The sequence below is a fragment of the Castor canadensis genome, chromosome 4 (assembly GCF_047511655.1).
Source record: "Castor canadensis chromosome 4, mCasCan1.hap1v2, whole genome shotgun sequence".
Lineage (NCBI taxonomy): Eukaryota > Metazoa > Chordata > Mammalia > Rodentia > Castoridae > Castor > Castor canadensis.
This window is the reverse complement of record NC_133389.1, coordinates 28306778-28330446: the sequence shown is the minus strand read 5'-3', so window position 1 is coordinate 28330446 and position 23669 is coordinate 28306778. Positions and strand designations below refer to the sequence as shown.

Below are 23669 nucleotides of genomic sequence, written 5' to 3'. Positions count from 1 at the left end.
AAAAGGATGGGGAAGAGGGAGAAGGATTAAGAGAGTAATATAGATGGGGTAAATCTGCTCCAAGTACATTATAAGAATGTATGTAGATATCACAATGAAGCTCCTTTGTATAAGTAGTTTATGCTGACAAAAAAAATTTTAAAAGAAAATCCTTTTTGACATTTTATGATATTAAAACTAATAAAATACGAGAAAAATACAGATCAGTCTCATGAACACACATAAAAATCCTTTAAAAATTAGCAAATCAAATCCATAAACATTTTAAAGGGTTAATTCATCATAACCAAATATGGTTATGGTTGATTTGTCATTACAAAATCACTTAATGGAATTCACCTCATAGAATAAAGGAGTCCGCGTGGCAGTATAGCTCAGTGGTATAGCACTTGCCTAGCATGTATGAGACCTTGAGTTCATTCCTCAGCACCACAAAAAAGAAAAGGATAAAACATATTATCTTCTTAATGATTACAGAAAAAGCACTGAAAAAATTCAACTGCCACTTTAAAAAAAAAACCACTCAGAACATAAGAAAGAGAACATCTATCAACTATCCATAATTAACATCATACTCAATAAGGAGTTATGGAATGTAGTTCTGCTGCAATCGTGAACAATGCAAAAATGTTCATTCTTTTTATTTAACATGTTACTAGGTCTTAACCAGAATGGAAAAAGTCAGATTGGGAAAAAAAAAAAATAAACAAGAAGTGCCCTTACTCAACAGATGACATTGCTGTGCATATAGAAAATCTCAAGAATGTACGAAATACTATAACCAAACTGCAAGGATTCGGGGGGCGGGGAAACCAACATTAAAAAAAACAAATAGTTTTCTGTATCTTAGGAACAAACAATTGGGAAAATTTCAAACTTAAAAACCATACATTACAATAGCACTAAGTACAATGTATCTAATGAAAGATATTTATTTCCACTAAAATCTATAAAACATGGCAGAGAAATGGCTCAGCTCATTAAGGCCACAAAGAGTAAAGGATCTCAAACTTGACTCCCTTCATTCCTGACAAATTACCTTCCTAATTTAGAGAAGGTCCTAATCCTTCTATCTCTGCACTTGAGTTCCTCAGTTTCCTGTCCATCTGTGTATGATCAACTCCCTTCCTTTTTCTCAGTGGTTCTTCTCCTTTAAATGCACTCACAAGTGCTTATTGTGAGGTGGAAACACTTAATTGCTTTACAAATATTAACTCTGTTAACACCCTGTACATTAGGTACCATTATTATTCCTAATTTTACAGATAAAGAACCACTGTGCATAGGTCACCTAGTGAGTATCTGGTAGAATAATTCAAACTCAGGTAATCTAGCTCACAGTCTGACCACGCTTGTCCTGATTATATATTTTTGATAGAGAAGTGGTCTTCTAAATGCAGAAGGTAAATCCTATCTAGAAGTATACAAAACAATTAGTTTACTAGAAAAAATTGTAAGTTACTTTCTATTTGTTTAACTTCAAACTTTTGTATATGCCTTAAAAGGTACAATATTAGGCACCCATGAATAACTTAGAAGTAACTAAGTATAGGTATGTAGTATAGTAGACCCTGGGTATCTGCAGGTATACAGTTCCAAAGAGAATGCCAATGAGGAAAAGACGAAAATGCTAAGGATGCATAAAGTTCAGTATCTAAAATGACACTAAAAAAAAAAAAAAAAATCATGCAACAATTTAAAAACACCTGACAGTAACACAGGACTGACAGAGAGCATCTCTGCATCGACTGAGCTATATAAATCATGTGCACTAATCTAAACTTTTTGTTTCTGATCATCAATTTATGACCATGCTTGGTCAAGACCATGTGTAATCAATCCAGGAGTAAGGCAGGCTTTTTTGTACATTATCAAAAGCTTACAACTCACTATATTTCTTACTGGGCTGTGCTATATGACAAGGTACCACAAACTGTGTGGCTTAAAATAATTTACATTTTCAGTTTTGGAGAAGCCCAAAATTGAGTTGTCAACAAGGCCAAGGCCTCTCAAAGCCTTAGGAGAATCTGTTCTATGGACTATTGTTGTTTGTTTTCCTGCACTAGGGTTTGAACTCAGGGCCCTGTGCTTGGGAGGCAGGCATCCTACTACTTGAGCCCCATCCTTAGCCCTTTTTGCTTTAGTTAACTTTTCAGATAAGGTCTCACATTTTTGCCCCAAGCCAACCTCAGACCAACCGTCCTTCAACCCATGCCTCCCACACAGTTGGTATGACAGGCGTGCACACCACACCCTGCTTATTTGTTCAAATGGACTCTCACTAATGTTTTGCCCAGGCTGGTCTTGAACCTCCCGCTATCTGCCTCCTGAGTAGCTGGGATACAGATGTGACCATCACACCTACCCCCAGTGAGTTTTTCTCAGGCTTCTAGTCTCTTCAGCAATTCTTAGCATGCTTGGCTTCTAGCTGTTAACTCTAATAAGTCCCTCCATCTTCTATGGCATTCTTCTCTGTTTGCTTCTTAAAAGGATACAAATCCTATGGGATGAGAGGCCATCCTGCTGCTACGTAACTTTATCTTAAGCACACCTGCAAAGACTGTTTCCAAGTAAGACCACGGTTTGAGGGACTAGAGGTTAAAACTTCAATATATCTTTTAGGAGACCCAATTCAACCCCATATGCAGATTCAAAAACCTTTTAAGTCCACATGTTTGTAAATCTTAGGCCAAGCAAGTACATTTAGAAGATACAAAACTGAATTGCCAGTTATGGAATTTACATCTTATGTTCCATTTCTCCATAAATCTGTTTAAACAAGTAAGTTTATAAAACTCCGGCATGACTTAAAAAAAATCCTTGTGATATCTATGTATTCTGATCTATAACGTCCACAAGACTCTAATAGACAAATGAAAGCTTCACTGGAGTAATTTTTTTTTAAAGGAGGGAAAAAGAAAAGCAAAAAGTTAACAGGTGCTGTTTCATATAGCTACTTCCTCATTCTGCTTAATTAGTCCTCTGGCTGCCCTTTAAAAAATAGCAATTCATTCTACCCCAGAGGGTGCGACAACTAATCTATATTATGTAATTTCCCATAAAAGATACGAACTGGAGTTACACAGGGAGCAAAATTTGTTCTAAACTGGGAGGGAACCTGCATCAGCAATCTCCTTGTCTGTTTTTAAGACAGGTGTTCTGCTACGTTTCCCAGCCTGGCCTTGAATTTATGGACTCAAGCCATCCTCTTGCCTCAGTCTCCTGAGTAGCTGAGACAATAAGTGTGCCATCACACACTGCAGGAACTAGCTTTTTCACCATGGCACCAGGAAGAATTGATGGTGGGTAAGGGACTAGTAGTCAAGCCAACTTTTAGCATGTCGTGAATGATATTCACATTGCCATTCGTGGAAGTCATTTTTTAAATGTGTTATTCTGAGTGTCAGTGACAGCACCCCAATGAAACAGAATTAGAACTATTAGGCTTGGTTCGAAGCTAGCTGCACCACTGCATTCACTTGAGTTGACTGAGCATATTCTCCCTTTGTAATTTGACTCATCTAGCACAGCAGTGATTATACCATGTTGTAGCACTCATTCTGTATTATCATTTCTTTATATGGTACAATACTTAATTTTCTTTATCCATTCATCACTCGATAGACATCTGGGTTGTTTCTATTTGTAATGTTATGAGTAATGCTTACATGAATATTCGTGTATAATTTTTTGTGTGGACCTGTTTAAAGTCTTTGGGTAGATCTAGAAGGGAAATTACAGGGCTGTATTTTAATTCTATGCTTAACTTTTTGAGGAACAGAAAACTTTTCCAAAAACGGCTGAACCACTTTGCATCACTACCAGCAATATACAAGGACTCCAGTTTTTCCGCATTCTTACCGACACTTACTACTGTCTTTTTTGAAATACAGACATCCACTGGGTGTGAAGTACTATTTCATTGTGGGTTATAATCTTTCTCAACTTCTCTAAATTTAGGAGGCATATCTCTTGAGAGTTTCACACAATGTAAGAAATGTACAGTGGCCTAGAGAGATTGGTTCCAGGATCCCCCATGGAAACTAAAAACCTGCAGATGTTCAAGTCTCTTATATAAAAAGGCAAAGTAAATGCTATATAATTGTTGTACTAGTTCATAAATAATTACCAAAAAAGATATGTACCTGTTCAGTACAGATACAATGTTTTAAAAATAGCTTTGATCTGTGGTTGGTTGAACCCAGGGACATGGACCTTGTAGATACAGAGGAGTGAATGTATGTCTAATTACTGAGGAATTTTGGATCTGTGTCCAAATATTGAGGCATATTTTACCTGTGTCCATACTTTGGTTCAACTGTTGATCACTTGTTTCTCCATCTTCACTGATATAACCAGGTGGTGGCGTTTCTATAAAAGTTTAGAACAAATCAAGTATATTTAGTGTGATTTGATTTCACATTTTCCTAGTACTAAATATAACCAATGAATATACCCAAACAACTAAGAATGTATACAGTAGTATTATAAAAAGCAATATTAGATAGTGAGCACTTTATGATTCAGGTTCTGATCCAAATCTTGCAGGTAAATTCTTAAAATCTACTTATAATACAACCCAGTTCTCTTGCCCTATTTTCTTAAACATTATTTACCTATCTGGCTCATTCCCAAATGTACACATTCTGGGGCAAGAACCACAAATATAAATTCAAAGATGCCTCAGCTCTGAATCAACAGGCTTCATAAGACATTAGTACCTATAATTTTTTTTTTAAAACTAATGGTCATCATGGATTGGTACTCAGAATAAGATTAAAGGGTAGATGAACACACACATAGATTTCAGATTTCAAAAAGTAATTCAGGCTTATATCTTAAACTAAGTCTTACAGGGCAAATGGTTCAGGACTGGTCTCGTCTGAATCCCTCCCCCCAAAAAACTGTATTTCTCCAGAGATTTCTAACTGGAAAATTCTAAGTGTCTGAAGCAGAAATTCAACCATAAACTACTGCACAAAACAGGCAAAATACTCCCTGAAAATAAATATTAAGACTCTAATGTATCATTTTAAACACATTTTCATGAACACCATGTTTATGTTGAAGAGGTACCTGAATTACTGAATAAACTTCACAGAAAATAAAAAAAATATACAATTTCACCATCTGTAATTTTAAGGAGGAAAAAATAAGGTCAAAGATTTCAACAGTTTAACATTTACATTGTTCATAGTTTTAGACAATGAGGTAACACAGACACACAGTTAAAAGGGATTTTGTAATTATTAAGAGGAGGTGAAGGGAAATGTGGTTAAGAACTGATCTTACTAACCCTTTAAAAACTATCTTCAATGAGCTAACCATCAATTTTAACTTAAGTATCAAACTTTTTATTTAAAAGTCACTACTCCAAAATTTTTTGTTTCTTTGTTAGACAGGGTCTTTTTATGTAGTCCAGGATGGCCTCAAGCTTGCAATCCTGCTGCATCAGCCTCCTAAGTGCTGGGCTTCCAGCAATGCACTCCTATGCTCAGCTCAGTGTCCCAAAATCTTTAATACTAAAAAAATTTAAATATCTTCATATACTCAAAGAACAAAACTATGAATAATTTATATCATTACACACTACTTTACATGTGAAAGCAAGAAAAATTAGAGAGCTAAGCTTTTCCAGTTTAACCACTAATTTCTTAAACATGTAAGTTGGAAGAATTATCAACTATAAGATGCTTTATCTTTTGTATTTATCTGTCTCCATTACTATTTATCTGTAAACTAATAATAAGGTATTAGCATTTTAGAGAAAATGCCAAAATCTTTTCTGAAATGGAATAAAAATGAATTCTGGCTGAGGATGTAGTTCAGTGGTAGAGCTGCTTGCCTAGTAAGCACTAGACTCTGGGTTCCATCTCCAGCACTACGAAAAATAAAAAAAGGTTAATTCTTTGGTTTTGCTGTCACTTGGAGCTACATAAACACTTACTGTCCAGAAAAGTCAATTAGTATAACTGGCTTCCGATTTTCTAAAAATTCAATAAAATACTAACATAAGTATAAACATAAACATAAAGGATAAAAAACAAAAAACCCTAACCCAAACATCTTTGCATCGCCACTAAACATTTTGATTAACGTCCCTATAATTATTAAGTATGCATCTCACAAGACTGTGTGCTTTTATACCTTAGTTTGCTAGCATTGAGTAACAGTTATTGCCACAAAGACTTAAAATGCCCCCCTTCTCACACACACACACACACACACACACACACACACACAGACTGAATTCTTCTACTTAGGAAATGTCCATTGTATAGTTGTTATTCCCTCATTCTACACTGTATTATACCCCACCCTCTCTTCTCTCCTCCTAACTTCTCACCATACTTCTATTTACCAGAAACCTAAAAAGCAGTCTTAAATCCTCTTTTGGAATAAAATAGTAATCAAAGAAATTAAAACAATCAAAAATACTTCCTGTCTGTAAAACTAGCTACTAAAAAATAGCTGTATTTTTCTTGTATTTTAAAAACAGCCTTTGATGAATGAGCATTGTTTCCATGATACAACACACTTAAGAATTATTTTTTAAAAAGCTTGGAACTCAGATTCCTTACATATTTTTAGGTTTTTTTTTTTTTTGTTGGACTAGGGCTTGAATTTTGAACTCAGGGTTTCATGCTTGCAAAGGCAAGTGCTCTACTCCCTTCCTGAGCCATACTTCCAGTCCATTTTGCTCTGATTATTTTGGAAATGGGGGTCTTGGGAACTATTTACCTCAAACCTCAATCCTCCCAATCTCAGCCTCCCAAGTAGCTAGGATTACAGGCATGAGCTACTGGCATACAGCTTCTTATTTCTAGCTTTATAAAATAAAAATAAGGATGGGATAGAGAAATATTCGAAAAGGAGAAAAAAAAATTTGACACACTAAAAACCCAGCATGAAGCTTAATCTTCATTCTAGTATCATCCCTTCAGTTTCTGCTAGGGAAAAAACAAGCAAAGAGACATAAAAAACCAAAACAAAACAAACAAACCAACAAAAAAACAATAATATTACTTGCTCTCCTAAAATATAGTAAAAACTAAAAGGGCAGGTATTGTATTGTGAAATATTAATATTACAAGGTCACAAAAAAACATGAGTTAGAGAGGAAGCTGAGAACCATGTAATAGAATTCATTTACTTTTTCATCAGTACTTTAAGGGCCACAAGAAACCTAATAAAAATAAGAGGTTTTCTGATTTTTCAATGTAACACATGCATTGCTTCATCTAGAGAACTGAAACATTTTATCTCCTATAGAAATGGTACATCTATCTTAAGCATCAAATTATCTAATGGTGATTATCTGGTGAATTCTTAGTTACACTTGCTTCAGGAATACTTTTTTCCTGAGCCATTTATTTGCTTACATTCTGCATCAGCTTCAACAACTAAGACAAATTTACTAAGATCTTTTCTTTTCTGCTTCTCACAGTACTTTGAGTAAAGTTACTGCAAAAGAAAATGAATACAAAGTACAACTATTCTCCATACAAAACTGTTTAATATGCTAAAGGCTTAAACATTCCACAAAAGAAATCACCCAATAAATCAGACTTTTCTTTCTAAAATTGAGAAGAGTTCTGAAAAAGTGAAACCATAATTTACTAATACTCAATGGTTATGACAATATTTTTATCTACATTAAGTTTTAGATGCTCAGAAGACAAAAATACCTGGGATGTAATTACTCTGTGGCTCAATTCCCGCTGGGAAATTAGTGTTTTCTGGAATGGAGTGCGTATAATCATCCAGAGGCGGTAGTTCTGTTAGAATCTCAGTGTGCCGGGGCACTAATACCGGAGGCAAAACTGCAAGAGTTAAAGGAACCAGTTAATGGCAAGGAGCAAAGCCATGGAGGGAGTTTATTGAAAGTTTTCAAAAGGAAAGAGAAGGCAAGAGTTTAATTTTTTAAAGTTAGGTTCCACTCATTTAGTATTAAACTAGTTATTGAAAAACTGACAAATCTGACGATGGCTTTAACTTATATAATCCACTGTACTAATTACAGTTTAAGAGTTCATAAAATTCCAATGGAAGAGTTGAGGCAAGATTTGCCTAGATTTGTGATATCAGATTTAGGGAATTTCTAAAAAGAATAGCTTTCTTTCTTTCTTTCTTTCTTTCTTTATTTATTCTTTTTAGTTTCAAGCACACACTAAATGAAAAATCTTACTTTGAGCTTCACTAAACTTATATACAAATGTTGTCATTAAAGTACTTCTGAAAGCATTCAAACAGCAAAAATAAGCTTGAAAATAAGCACTGCAGCAGAGAGGTGGTGGAAGAGCTCTGTCAGTTTCACTATAACAGCAGCAGCCTATGGAATTCCTGGACACATACGCTGACATTCAATCCAACAGTGATGGATCCCAAGAACTGAACATCCTCCCATCCCCCAAGATATGTTTTTCCAAAAAAAATTTAAAAAGCAAGAGAGCATTTTTAGCTACTATATGCTCAATTTAAGACAGTTTATTAGAATTTTACACTAAAATTTCCCTGGATCACAAGAGTACCTAAGTACACTTAAGTTCAAGCATTTAATTTAAAATCAGGAAACCCCCTACAGTTTTCCTACCTGGTGTTTCAACTCTCTGGTAGTGGTAAGGGTTTACACAAACTTCATCCTTTTTCAGATTAAAAGCATATTCGCAGTTTTCAATTGCCTTGAGCTCATGATGACTGTGAAGATCAGGCCAGCGCCATAATCGGCAATATATAACATGTGGCAACCCTTTTCGATGTGAAACCTGAAGGCGGCCATCTAGAGACCTGTTGGGAAGCAAGGAGAAAAGAAAGGGGACTTTAAAAAGAAAAAAAAAAGAAAGTACATGTAGTCAAAAAGGCTAAATTAATAAACTGAGATCACAAAGAAAGTTTGAGTGAGAAGCAGGAAGAAAGGTGCACTCTTTAACAGAGCTGATACAGTGAGCAGCACACTAGCAGATGCTTCCTATCAGTATGCCACATAAATGACTCACGTGCCAATAAAAGGCTAACCGGTTGGGGAAAATTCATCTTTTAAAAAGAATTTCATACGATTACATTTGAAAAAATCTTTGTTAACATTTTTAACAAGCAAAACTCTTTCAAAGGGCATTAATTCTGTAGATAACTGAATAGTCAAAAAAGGAAGTGTGAAGGATAAGTATCAATAATGATGTGACAGTAACTTGCTCAGACTAATGTAACTCATCACTCAGTTGTGACTGTGACTAAAGTATGTTTAAATAGCTCACACAGATGTAGATGGTGATGAATATGATGAGGTGAAATGGATAAATACCAATATACTTAAAGAGAAATGAGGTGGTTTCAAAAAAAAAAAGATTAACAGAAAAACAAGTTAGCCTGATAACTGTGATATATATAATATATATATTCAGTACATATGTATTAGTATAAAAATGAGATTTTTTGATGATAACAAATTTAGCAAAAACTGGTCATGTATCTACTTAAAAAATAGGCCAACAATAAATCTAATCTTGAGCTATAATGAGTATAGTTATCAAAGTTCTTAGGGGATATAATAATTTAAAGATTAAAAACTAAAATTGCATTGACCAAAACATCAGTTGAAACATTTAATATATTTTTAATATTGGCAAGCAGTTATCTTAAATGCTATGCCTTATTTTACATTAAGGAAACATCCTAGGCAAATTATACTATGAAACCCAGTAGAGGTCTTCCAAAACCCCCCTCCCACAAGATCTCTAGGATTCAACAGAGGGCAGAATATTCACCTGGTTTGTTCAGAGAAGCTGTAAAGGCCTGTTGTATCCCACTGATCTATCGTATTTGGTGTACTCAGTCCCCAAATTTCAGAGCAAGTGCTGTGCATAAATTGAAAAACAAAAAATTGATGTGAACATGGAAGCATGGTTATTCAAAATACCATGATGTAAAACATGGAGAATGTACAGAATACTTCCTTCACCCAGAAAATATACACTGCTTCACTTTTTCAAAGGCATTTAGTGCTGGTTACTATATTTTCTATATGAAGGAAGCCAATAAAATGGAACATGTGACTCCAGATAAGTTATGATTATGTTTTTAAAATGTGAACACCAATCCTCTCTAGCTTAATGAGATCATACCTGTAATTTCCTTTCCAATTTATACTATTCAAAACAAGAGCTAATACCTTTGTCATCAGCCTTACTACCAGTGCTTCATTTTATCACTCAGCTAAGAGCAAAAAACAAAAAATTTTATCTAAAACGACATGTCAATTGGTATTTTAAATATAACTAGCTTCAATTAAAACAAACATATCCACTGTTAAGATTTTCAGGTTATTTGATTGTGATACATACACATTCAGTTTTACTGCTCTCTTCTCACTATAAAATACACAGAAGTAGAGTTCTGTCATTCTAATAGTGTGAAGCTTAAATTTTTTCTTCCACATTTCTTTTAGAACATAGGCAGCCCAGAGATAATTCTCCCTATTTTCCCCACCAATACTTCATTTCAAAGGAACTTCTGGTCTGTGGGAAGAAGAGTTTAAAGGAACTTTTGGAATGGAATGTGTGACTGCCATATCACTCAGGTCCAAAACTGTATTTTAAAAATTAATCAGAGGTAGTAATATTTGAAACTCGATTCTATTCTTTACATACTACAAAGTCACCAAAATTTCAAAGAGGAAGAAGGGACATTTCAAAACAACTTTTGAAAATAATCAAGTGATTAAATTCCATATTTATACATTGCTAGTAAGTTAACTGGATCAATATTTCAAGGGCACTGGTGAAAGTGCTGACTTCTGAGGCTAAGTAACCCAATCCCATGGCATGCTGGGCTATAAGTCCCCTTGCAGAGCCACCTGGGTGCAGGAAAATGTCATGCCCTGTTTATGGACTAAAGTAACTGCAATCGGCAGGGGCGGAGGAAGGGAGACATGTTCAAAAATTTTCCTGCACTGCCTTGGGAAATTTTAGATTCTTTTGCTTTTTTAGGGTACAAATGACACAAACTACAAAAGTCAAAAAAAAGACAAAAAATAAGAGGACAATTTAAACTTTTCCTTTATACCCCACAGATGTACTGATTTTAAAACCATTACATTAAGTGGTTCCTTCATTTAAAAAATATTAATCAAATACCTACTAGAAACATATAGCACGATGTACTAATTATTCATTAAGTAAGGCATAGTATACAGGTAATTCTTCTGTCTTTGAAAAAAAAATTCTGGGAAAATGATTAAACACAGTGTAGATCTGAGGTTATTTTGTTCTAATGACACCAGAAGGAACATTTCACTCAAGTTACTCTAGGACTAACATGAGAACCACAATCTAAAATAGAGTATGAGGAGCTTAAGTTGTGCTCTATTTAAGGTTTGTAATGAATCAAAGAAAAACCAGCAGTTGTTAAGAACATGCAATCAATCTAGATGCAGACAGACCCAGACCCCAGCTCTTAACGCAGCCACTTTCTGACTACCATCACAAGATATATTTAAGCCTTAGTTCTATCACTTATTGTAATACCTCCCTCATAAAGACTGGAAAATTTATTTTAAAAGATTAAATTTACTTCTGGCTAGTAAAATCTGCTTGTTTATATAAAACATATTTTTGCATGAATCCAATTAATAACAAAATATACAAAACTAGAAATAGTGTAATTTTATAAATGTGTCAAAATTGTACAAAGAAACATTTTAAACATAACTAAATGCAAAAGTACATTATTGAGAAAAACATGTCCATAGACAAAAAGCCAATTATCACTATATTCAAGAACAATCAATTCTACCAAATTTATGTATTTGATGCAATCTCAATAAAAATAAACTTATATGATCCAGACAAGATTACCCCAACATACCAAAATAAATACATATGCCCAGGAAAACTCTGAGAAAGAAGAGTAGAGACTGGCCCTACCAGATCCTAAAACACATTATAAATTGTCAATAACAGAAAAAGCTGAAAGTAGTGGAAGCATACATAAACAAAAGAGGACAGTAATGTACAGCAGGTAATAAACTCTGAACCAAATGTAATAATGAACTACCTGAAAACAGCACAGAAAGATAAAAACTGAAAGCATTGCAACCTGTGGAAGAGGAAAGGCACACTGGATGAGCTGCAATTCCACAGCTTTCTGCCGGAGGTCATTCCCTAGGCCGAGCTAGAGGCTGGTCAACTGCAATGCAAGCAGAGAACTGCACTTTTTAACTGGAAATAAGAGAGCCACAGGAAGGGAAAAATCATGAAAATAGGACTATGAACCCTGCCCAAATACATCACTGTGCCCTCAATGACACATATGGACAGGCTGTGGGACTGTGGCGAAACCAGTACTTGGAAGGCTATAAAAACTGAGATCCCACCCACTGTGTGCTGGTGGCTCCACCTGTAATTGTAGCTACTTAGGATGCAGAGATCAGGAGGATCATGGTTCAAAGTCAGCCCCAGGCAAAGAGTTCACAAGGAGGCCTGGTCTGGGGGGGCGAGGAGGGGGGGGAAGGGCTGATGGGGTAGCTCAAGTGGTAGAGTTTTTGCCTAGCAAGTGTCAGGCCCTGAATTCAAACCTCAGTGCTGTCAAAAAGCAAAAACAAAAACAAATTAAAGAACCCAGACACCAGCTGTTTTCCCACATCAGAAGGAAAGTATGGAATTTGAAGCTACTCAAAACCACCTGCTAGAACAAAAATCACTTCTCTTTAGAGGCACATAACAAAATTCAGTCACTACAATGTAACTAAACATGAAGAAACTGGAAAATATTATCCCTTGTCAGAACAAAAAGTCAATAGAAACAGACTCCAAGATAAACTAGCAGGTAAGAATTTTAAAGTAGCTATTATGAAACGAATTTAATGAACAGATTAGGAATCTCAGCTGAGTAATGGAAACTGCGAAAATGAATCAAACAGATATACTAGAACTGGAAATTACAAACTCACAAATAAAAGTTTAACCTGATGGTTGGAGAAGACAAACAAGTCAGCCAATTTGGAGAATACCTAATCAGAAGACCTGAAATTAGATTAACAAAATGAATAATCTCAGTAACATGTGCAGTCTCAGAAAAAGAACAGGTCAGAAAAAAATATTTGTAATAAAAATGGCTAAAACATTCTCAACTCTTAAAACATTTTCAGGTTAGTGAACAACTAAATTTATTCATTCAAGAAACTCAGTGGAGGTCAAGTAAGATGAAAATCATTCTTAGGTATATCATATTGCTAAAGACAAAGGAAAGAAAAATTTTGAAACAGCAACAAGTGCAAAAACAAACCCCTCGAAATTCTAGAATTGTTCCTAGCAGCCCAAGTCAGGGATAATCTGAACCCCCTTTGAGTTCTTATCAATAAAAGCTCAAGGCTGCCAAGAGAACTTACCCCTTGTTCCACTCAACTCTTCCCTCTTTCTTTCTTACAGTACTTCTATTATAAATACTTCGTGGCTAATCCAGAGATATATTTATCTCCTACAAATCAGGAGACGTTTTCTCAAATCCCTAAAAGCCATCCTTTGGAAATTTAATTATCAGTATTTCCCCTGCTCCCAAGCTAAGGGAAGGAAGAACCCTAACTTCAATAAAAGTCAGTTAACATACAGACAGATGAGCCTAATTGCAAACACTGAACAGCTCTTCTACTGGTTTTTGTAATTTTTCACTTCCTGAACTTTGCCTGAGCCCCTGCTCACACTCCTTCCCTGTTCTTTCATCTTCCCTTTAATGTCCAGTCACTGCTATGTAAATCAGAGTTGAATGCAACCCTTCCACTACTATAGTAGTTACTGAATAAAATCTCTTCTTACTGCTTTTAAATCGTATCATCTTTATGTTTGGCAGCAGCCAGGGGCAGAAAAATCCATTATATGCAGTGGCACAAAAGCCAAAAATTTTTCATCACAAACAATGAAAGTCAGAAGACAAGGAAACATGTTTACAGAACTGAAAAGTGAAGAAAAACCTATCAACCTACAAGTCTATAACCAAGTAAAAAGTGATCAAAATAAAAACATGTTCATATGAACAAAAACTGTGAGAACTTGTCACTAGCAGACCTGGCACAAAAGCAATGCTAAAGAAAGTTCTTCAGAATAAAGAGAAATAACATTGGATGGAAACTCAAAATCATGGGAAAAATTAAGAGAATTAGAAAGTGTTAAATATATAAATAAATGTAAAAGGTGACATTCTTTCCTATTAATTTCTATAAGATATAATAGATTACACCAAAAATTGTAACTCAAAAAGTATGTGGATATTATTTATAAAGAACAGCACAAGCAAAAGAAGATATTAAAGCAGCTATACTGTTACAAAGCAAAGGATGCATATTGTAATTTGGAAAGCAACCAAAAATTTAAAAGGCAATCCATGAATAACAAAATAATCTTGAAAAAAATTTACTGATTTCGATCAGTCTCAGAAATAAGCCTGTTGATCAAAAGAAACTAACATTAAAGACTAAATACTGAATGATTCCATTTACAGGAAATTCTACAAGGGGCAAAACACACTGAAATGAAAAACATTTAAACAGTGGTTGCCTACAAAATGATTGGGAAAGAGTAGGAACTTTCTTGAGTAATTGAAATGCTCTTGAGGATACATTGTCATACACATTTGTCAAATACAATTTAAACACGTGGTTTGAGCACTTAATCGTATGAAAATTTTACAAAAAAAAAAAAAAAAAAAGTATTCACAAAGCAACTCAAAGCAAAACCAGAACAGAAAGTAGACGAAAAACAAACAAAACACCTCATATGGCAATTAACACATGATAAAGGCTTCCTATGAATTGATATGGAAAGATCTCTAAAATATTAAGTGGGTAAAAAAACAAGCGCAATACTAAATGTATAACATGTTACACTCTGTTTAGTAACAAAAAAGGACAGGTAAAATCTACAAGAATTTTCTTACATATGCATAAACACACACACACACCCCACACCTAGGAACAGTAGTTATTAGAAGCAGAGACCAGGAGGGGAGGGCAGACTTAAGTATATGTTTGAATGTATATAAATACCTGTGTATATGTACATAAGCATTTACTTAAAACTATAGGAATGTCTTTTGCCAAAATTAAACAAATGAAACAAAAAAAAATACTGCTACAGAATTAAATGTGAGTCAATATCATCTTGACATTTCCATAAAAAGATTTGCTTCTAATCCTTAGGTAACTAAGCATTAAGGGCTTAGTAGACTGTTTTCTACTCTTGTCATTTCAAGCTCACTTGGGGCATTACCATAGGAGACAAGTAATAGTTACATGCCATCCTGGGCCCTCTTAATTCTTTTCTGACACAATGTTCTCTCTGTCTAACATGGGCCTTTGGTACCAATTTCTTCCACATTTTTATGTCAATTTTTTCTTAGTGACATTTTGACTTCATTACCAATTTCTTAGTATACCTAGCAAGCCAACCAATTTTTAAGGCACTGTTTAGAAGGCTTACATCAGGCAGTTTTAATCACCCACTCTTCCTTATAGGTCAATTCTTCTGTCTAATCAAAGGTCTTTGTGTGCTGAGTACTCAGCAAATAAGATATTTGATTCAATTACTATTTTTATAGTACAAAACTGGATTATAATTATACTTAATCATAACATTTTAAATACATTGAGAAAAAATAGGTTTACTGGGTTTGCATTTTGTCAATAAGGAATGTGAGCTATAACTGCTGTTATAGCCAACTCCTAAGAAAATATTAAAAGAAATGAATGCAAAAAAATAAGATGTAATTATTGACTATAACTACAGAAGAGGCTTTTTACACATTCAATAACTTGCAATCAATCTAAGGTGTTATCTATTGTCTACTTTAAAATGCAGCACTAGTTTGACACTTTAAAAACACTTCAAATTTTATTTACAAGAGGCATCATTAAGTAAAAAAATGTATATCTAAGAGTCAATGAAATATATTTAATAACAATTGCCTTCATAGCTAGCTATTACATGCCAAGCACTGTGTAGACCTTTACATGTATTAGAGACATCACAATAACTTGCAAGCTTTGTAACGGCAGCATCCATCATTCATTAAACTGATGATAGAATTGTATTGACTTCATAACTAAGAATAAATTGGTATTTTGACAAGCATTATCCTGGCACTAAATTATTTTTTCATACACTGAAACAGTATTAAGGGACATCCATGGGAAATGTCTATACAGTACTCAAATGTAAAAACCATGAATCTGCATAACAGCAAGTGTTTTCAAGTATAAAAGATAGTGAAATTTACACTAACAAAAGGTTGAACTAATAAAAATACTTGGTATATGAAATCAACAACATATCCTAAAAAAATAATTATGGTTTTTTTATTGTTGTTTTTGGTTTTGTGGTACTGGGGACTGAAGTTTTATTATTTATAACAATGATAGCAATATCTCAAACACATGAGCTCAACATTTCACAAGTTTATTTAGCCAACTAACTTTAGGACATTTGTAAAACTCTTTAAGTGTTGAAAAATACCATGCAAAAATTGGTCTAATATTTTATCTAATCAAAATTTGATAGTGTTTACTAAAGCAATTAACACAGAATATAATAATCTGTTGAAGATACAATATACCATAAAACCATTCACAATGACACTGTTACATCAATATGCAGACAGATGAGCAAGCACACCTGTGTTAAGTATCTCAAGCAAAGTTCTTTGTATGGACACAATTTTCAAAGGTGAATTATTCCCTATCAATTGTGTAACTTTCTTATATAGCTAACTTGAATGAAAAAAAAATGTGGGGAAGAATTGAAACAGCTATTAAAGTCTTAAAAAACACTATACACCAACCATAATACAGAGAGAGTATCACTAGATTAACCAAATCACTTGGCAGCACATCTGGAAGAAATCCTTATCAAATTCCCCCACTGATCATATTCATAATAAGTACCAAGAAAATTAACACACTGAACATGTTCTTCATCTAAGAATAAAATGACCTTTGAAAACTTAAGTTAAAAATTTAAATCTAGTTGTACAATTTACAAATTATATCCTAGTATACATATTTTATACTCCCATCTACATGAACATTTTGCACTCTGGTTCAGTCATCCTCAGACATTATATGTTGGTGTTAATATACTTTTAACCACAGGCCATGTATATTTATTCACTTACTTGTTACCAGGAGATAAAAGAGAAGCAACAAGAACTAAGTTCAAAGCTGGATGCCAGTGGCTCAAGCCTGTAACCCTAGCTACTTGAGGGGATAAAATTGGGAGGATCATGTTTCAGGCCAACCCAGGTAAAAAGTTAGTGAGAACCCATCTCAACCAATAGCGGGGTGGTGTGGTAGTTTGCGCCTGTCATCCCCAATATGCAGGAGACTGAGATTGGGAAAACTGCAGCTCCAGGCCAGCCTGGGCAAAAACAATTTGGAAGACCCCCATTTTCAACGTGCAAAAAAACTGGGTGTGGTGGTATGCACCAGGCATTACAACAATGGTAAGCCTGAAGTAGAAGATCTCAATCTATGTTGGCCTGGGCAAACAGGGAAACCCCATCTCAAAAATTACCAGAGAAAAAACGGCTGGAGGTATGGCTCAAGCAATAGAATCTGCCTTGCAAGCACAAAGCCCTAAATTCATAACCCAGTATTGCCAAAAACAGAAATGGGAAAAAAAAAAAAGAACTAAGTTCAAATAGTCCAGGCATGGTGGTGCATTCCTGAAGTTCCAGCACTCCAGAGGCTGAGGAAGGAGGATCATGAATTTGAGGTCAGCCTGGGCTACATAGCAAAACCAATCTTAAAATAACCAAGGACTGAGGATATAGCTCAGTAATAGAGTGCTTGCCTTGCCCAAGGCCGTGGGTTCAACTCCCAGCCTGAGGAAAAAAATAAAAAATAAAAAGCAAGCACTGACTTTAGGCAAGAAATGGTACATTTCAAAAAATAGGCTAAATCTTTAAACTAGTTTTATTGTTCCTGTCATATTTGTAAGTTTTACTGTTAACAGTCAAATAACCAAAGCCAAAAATAATAAACCTCAATGCTTTACTACTTTGTTATTTTTCATGACCTTCTTGCCTGAATAGTGTTTCTTCTAGAAATCAAAAGGGATAAGAATCTAGGTTGTCCCTGTGAAAAGATTAAAGCATGTTGAACACTGAGTACAATTAAAGTAGTTAATAAATTAGCAGAATAGTACCAACAAAAGAAACCTGACTTGAGACTCCTGCTCTATCTCATGTAATGTGGACTCCCAGGGAATAACCTGAAACTATGACACACCCGTAATTATGTCTCCTTATAAGAGAATAGCCCTTCCATTTTTATATATGACTAGCAAGGCTAAAAGTTTGTATCTTAAGAAACCCAGGAATCAAAAGATCATTACAATAAAAAGACGTTCCCACAACTGAATACACTATATTTATGAATGCCATATCGCTGTAGATGGGGAATGGAAAGGAAGAGGATGCCTCCCTCCACAGCTTTTCATTTTCCCTCTACCACACCAAAGAAAGGCACCTCAGAAACGACTTTGTCCTTGACAAATTAACAAAGGACACTAGTAAACAATTAAGAAGTTTTCACTATCCACAGAAAACTTATTCAAAAGTTATCCATGCTTATTTTAAGCATTTACTATCTACCTGACATTATTCAAAGTACTTTACAGGCACTATGTGATTGATCAACCCTGTAAGGTGAATTAGCATTACCATTATTTTCCAAAAAAGAGAAAAAAAAACATATGCAGATAAGTAACTCAAACATCACACAACGAATGTGCTAAGTGCCAGGTTGATATATATTTTCCCTGTACTTTTGCTTACAGGATGCAGACAAGCCTGACTGAGAAACTGGTTGAAAGTGCTATTTTTTAAGTTGCTATAATTACAAATCCTCAAAACTATCTTTTAAAAACTTGGGTATTCTTAAATAAAATAAAGAAGAAATGTTGAAAGTAGCAGGAAATTCGTTTCAAAATACTGAATGACCAACAACAGTTAGTGAGCCTTACATTCCTTCATCATTAAGGCATAATTTGACAATAATTAAATCTGGAGCCCATTTATTCACCAGGTCCTTTGCTGGTGTAACCTCTCACCCTGTGTAGAAAGTTCTCTAACTTACCCTGTAGCAATGAAATATTAAATAAAGTCACTCGAAGACAAACTCAGTCACCAAATGTGATCCTAGAATGTTAGAGGTTCACTCCAAGTTTTAGAACACAACAGGGCATGCCTAGATTCCAGGTCCCTGAGCTATGGAGGGACCGTTCACGGGAGTTCCCTAAACAGTGCTATCTACTCAGCTTACTTATATAACCATACAAGCACACAAAATTTTTTAAAATTGGTAATGTTGAATCTTGCTAACCAATAACACAAGGGAAAAAAGTTCAAACCTATGTCCTGAAACGTCAGGAGCAGTTTTATTCCAACGTCTTCAATACTCATGAAATTACTCCTATGGAAGAACTTTAACAACCCATTCTGTTATGAAAGCCTACACAAAACTATGGAACTGATCTATAAAAATCAAGCAAACCTGTTGGGGAAAGACCTCAGAAAAAAGTTCCAAATCTCCAAACATTTACTCTAACTTCTTGGATATCTTAGTAAATGAACACCCCAGCCCCTAGTGTATTACAAAAAATTCAAGCATTTGTTGAAATTAAGAGTACCTGCATATAAACTCATCAGCTAGATTCTATAAGGAACATTTGCTTTATTTGTTTTATCATGTATATAGCCACTTAGCCTTCCCGGTATTTATCCAGTAACGTACCTATTTTTCAATACATTAAAAATGATATAGTAAGGCTAGAGATGTAGCTCAAAGATAGAATACTTAATTAGCATGTGCCTGAATTAAGTCCCAGTATGAGAGAGCAGGCACTTACAAAGCAAGCATTCTGCTGCTTGAGCCACACCTCCAGTCCATTTTGCTCTGGTTATTTTGGAGATGGGTCTTGTGAACTGTTTGCCCAGGCTGGCTTCAAACCTCAATCCTCCCCATCTCAGCCCCATTGCCACCCCCAAGCAGCTAGGATTATAGGAATGAGCCACTGGTATCTGGCCAGGAAATACAAATCTTAATAGTACTGTTTTTTTTTTTTAATTTCATCAAATTTTTCTCAATCCTGTCAAGACCATTACTCATGCTCCTTTCTCAGTTAATTTCTGCCCTCTATTCCCCTACCCCCAAAAGTAACTGATCTAATTTTTTTCCATCATAGATTTAGTGTCTCATAGAATGTTATACAAATATACAGTATTTACTCTTTGAGGTTCCACCTGACTCAGTATGATGATTCTGATATTCATCCAAGTTAATGTATATGACAGCAGTACATTTTCCATGACACAAACAGATCAGAGTTTGTTTAGTCATTCTTTCATTGATGGACATCTGACCAGTTGCCAGGCTGTTACTACCAAGATTAAAGTTGCTGGTGAATGCTCAAGCAAGTACATGTCTTTTTGTGGACATATGCTTTCATCTCTCTTGGGCAGATACCTAGAAATAAAACTCGAGATACTGGGTAGGTGCCTGCTTAGTTTTATAATAACTGCTATATCTGATTTCAGAATGGAAGTACCATTTCACATTCCCTCCCTCTATATGAAGAGCTCCTGGGATAGTCAGTCTATTTAGTAATTATATTCTGGTGGTTATGTAGTGGGGTTTCCTTGTGGTTTTAATTTGTGTTTTCCTGGTGGCTGATACTGTATACTTTTCCATGTCCTCGCTCTATCTTTATATCTTCTTTTGTGAAGTATGCAAATCTCTTGTCCATTTTTAAATATTGGGCTATCTTCTCATTACTGAATTACAGTAATTCCCTCGAAATTTTGGAAATAATCCTTTCAGAAGTGTTTTACAATTATTTTCTTCCACTCTGACTTGCTTATTCATTTTTTAGGAATGTCTTTTGATGAGATGCTTATAATACTGATGAAATCTAACTTATCAACTTTTTCTCAGTTATTATTTTCAGTCTTTTTAAAAACCATCTACTCCCAAATCACAAATACAGTCATTCTCTATATTTTCTTGTACAACCTTTATAGTTTTAGCTTCTGAGTGAGAACAATGATGGCTGGTAAGAATTAATTTTTCTAAATAACATCAAGTGGGATCAGGCTTGTTCTTTTATGTGGCTACTCAGCTATTCCAACTGGTTTTTGTTATTGCTGTTGAAAGACTTCCCTTTCCCTATTAGACTGCCTTAGCATTATTGTTGAAAAGAAAACCAAACGACCATATTAAGTTTTACTTGTTTTATTTCACTTGCTTGTTTTTATGTCAGTATCACAGTATTATGAGAGGTATTTTAAGCACACTAAAGTTTAACATTATTTGGTTTTTTACAACTCACGAACATGATGTATCTGTCCATTTATCATCTATGAGTTTAACATATAGGCCATCTTATGTTGATCTCCTCCTGAGAATGGGTCATATTTGCTTCTCCTACTCTACATAATTTAGCATGCATGCTGGCATGGTGAATGCTGTGATGGAGAACCTAAGTTCAATAAGCTTAGTTTTGTTTTAGTAGGCAACATTCATTTGGTTGAACTCACTCTGCAAACCTGTCTTTGAGCAATTTGAATTACTTTCTTTACCTTCAGCAGGGTTGCCCTAAATCTGCCCAATAAACGTTAGTTTTAGGGACCAACGAGAGACTTCAACAAATTTATAAGTCAAATCTGAGTCTCTCCTTCTGTACCTCTTCACTCACTAGGATTCTTCCCCCGACTCTTTCACAGTAATGGTTGCTCCAAACTCTGACCTGAAGAAGCCAGAAAGACAGTGGGTTTTGTGTTGGAATTTTAGCTATCCTGCAAACTCTGCATGAATAAAAGAAAAATTCACTCCATGCCATTCCCTTCTTCCAACTGTCCAATCCTTTCTAAAATCTTCCAATTTTTGTTTCTCTGGTGTGTTATGCTACTTGAATTTCGCACAGTTTTTAATGTGAGGGAATGGCAGTCTGGTGAGAACATAACCTCTTCATTTACTTTGCCTAATTTCTCTCAGCAAAGCTTTGAAATTTCATGGTGGAAAATTGTATCTTTCAAGAAAAATACATTCCTAATTATTTTAGTTTTACTGATACTACTATTCACAGAATTATTTTTCTTAATTTAACTTTCATTTGTTTGCTGCTAGTATTGATAAAAATGGTATTGACTTTCAGACATTGTACCTGTAAACTATGGCCTTGCTAAGTTTACTCATTTGTTCTAGTGGCTGTATTTACAGATTCCTTAGGATTTCCTACACAAATAATTATGTTACCTACAAATGGAAAGAACTTTGATCCATTCTTTCATACCTTTAGGTTTTCTGTATTTTATTTTCTTAGATCATCCTCCACTGAAATAATAAAATGAAGACCTAAGAACAGATATCCTGGTCTAGTTACTGATCTTATGGAAACACAGATATTCTATGATTTAGTACATTCTTAGCTATTTGGTATTTATTTATTTGTTTTTAAGATGCCCTTAATCAGATCAAGGAAATCTGTACTTCTCATATGCTGGGTATGTTTATCATGAATGAATTATGAATTTTGTCACGTTTTTGGTCAAGTGAGGTGATCTTACAATTTTTCCCCTTTCTTAGTCCCAGTTAATCCCATTTTTATTTACTTACTTACTTACTTACTTATCTACCTACTTATGTGGCAGTATTAGGGATTGATCTCCAGGTTACACACTTGCTAAGCAAGCACTCTACCACTTGAGCACCTCCAGAACTTTTTGCTTTAGTTACGTAGCTGGGATTACAGGCATAAGCTACTACACTTAGCCTACAGTGATTAATTTTTAAAGTTATAAACTGATCATGCATGACTCAGGTGGTCCAGTGGTTGCCTAGCAAGTGTAAGGCCCTGAGTTCAAACCCTAGTACCATCAAAAGAAAAAGTTATAAATTAATTTTCCATTGCTGAAATAAACCCTGCTCAATCATGATGTATTCTCCTTTTCGTATGTCACTAGAGTGCAACTCAAAAATTTTCCATCTTTGTTCATAACAAATGTTCTTCTTTCAGTGCCATCTTTGCCAGGTACTCATACAGTTCCTTGATTTGGTATAGCCCCTTTTAGAAGCAAAAGGAAAAACCAGAGGATAACTGAAAAAGCTTTCCGAGTATTTTTCAATTCTATCTTTAAGTGTTATGTTAAAAATACTACCTGAGAGCTAGAGATGTGGCTCAAGCAGTACAGCTTGCCAAGCAAGTACAAGGATCTGAGTTCAAACTGCTATACTACCAAAAAAAAACCAATAATAATAATAAAAACTACCTGAGATCCTGCTTAGATGTTTCTAATGCCTTTGAAAAATAATAAAATATCTCCCAGGAACATAAAATATTCCTACCATTGAAAAGATTTAAAGACCAAGTCTAAAAATGGGTTGTTGGACTATTCCAAGCCCTTTTAAAAATAGAAACTTTTTACTTAAAAAATAGAGCTAACACTAAAACAAGACTCAAAGACATTTACTTCAATAATATAGCTTGTGCATTTTCTAAATTTATTTTCACATATAGTTCTTAACAAACACTAGTATTCTAAATGATGAGAAATTCTATAAGGATGTTCAAGTAAATGTCATTCTAATCTCTTAAACTGAAAGCCTAAAAATCTGGAATATGTATCAA

The 23669-nt window shown here is 34.7% G+C and overlaps 1 protein-coding gene across 7 annotated transcripts in view; it reads right to left on the bottom strand.

Annotated features, from left to right (window-relative positions):
* Positions 1 to 23669, bottom strand: part of Smad2 (SMAD family member 2) — an 85353-nt gene that overhangs the window by 21399 nt on the left and 40285 nt on the right. For 4 of the 7 annotated variants that reach the window (XM_074069862.1, XM_074069860.1, XM_074069864.1 and 1 more), the window contains exons 3-6: positions 9765 to 9854; positions 8594 to 8787; positions 7689 to 7823; positions 4297 to 4371 (exon numbers count right to left, since the gene is read on the bottom strand). In XM_074069862.1, the coding sequence (XP_073925963.1) occupies positions 4297 to 4371; positions 7689 to 7823; positions 8594 to 8787; positions 9765 to 9854 (494 nt within the window). Of the gene's footprint in view, positions 1 to 4296; positions 4372 to 7688; positions 7824 to 8593; positions 8788 to 9764; positions 9855 to 12093; positions 12338 to 23669 lie in introns of those variants that run through there. The other 3 variants (XM_074069863.1, XM_074069865.1, XM_020185442.2) reach the window with 2 other exon arrangements.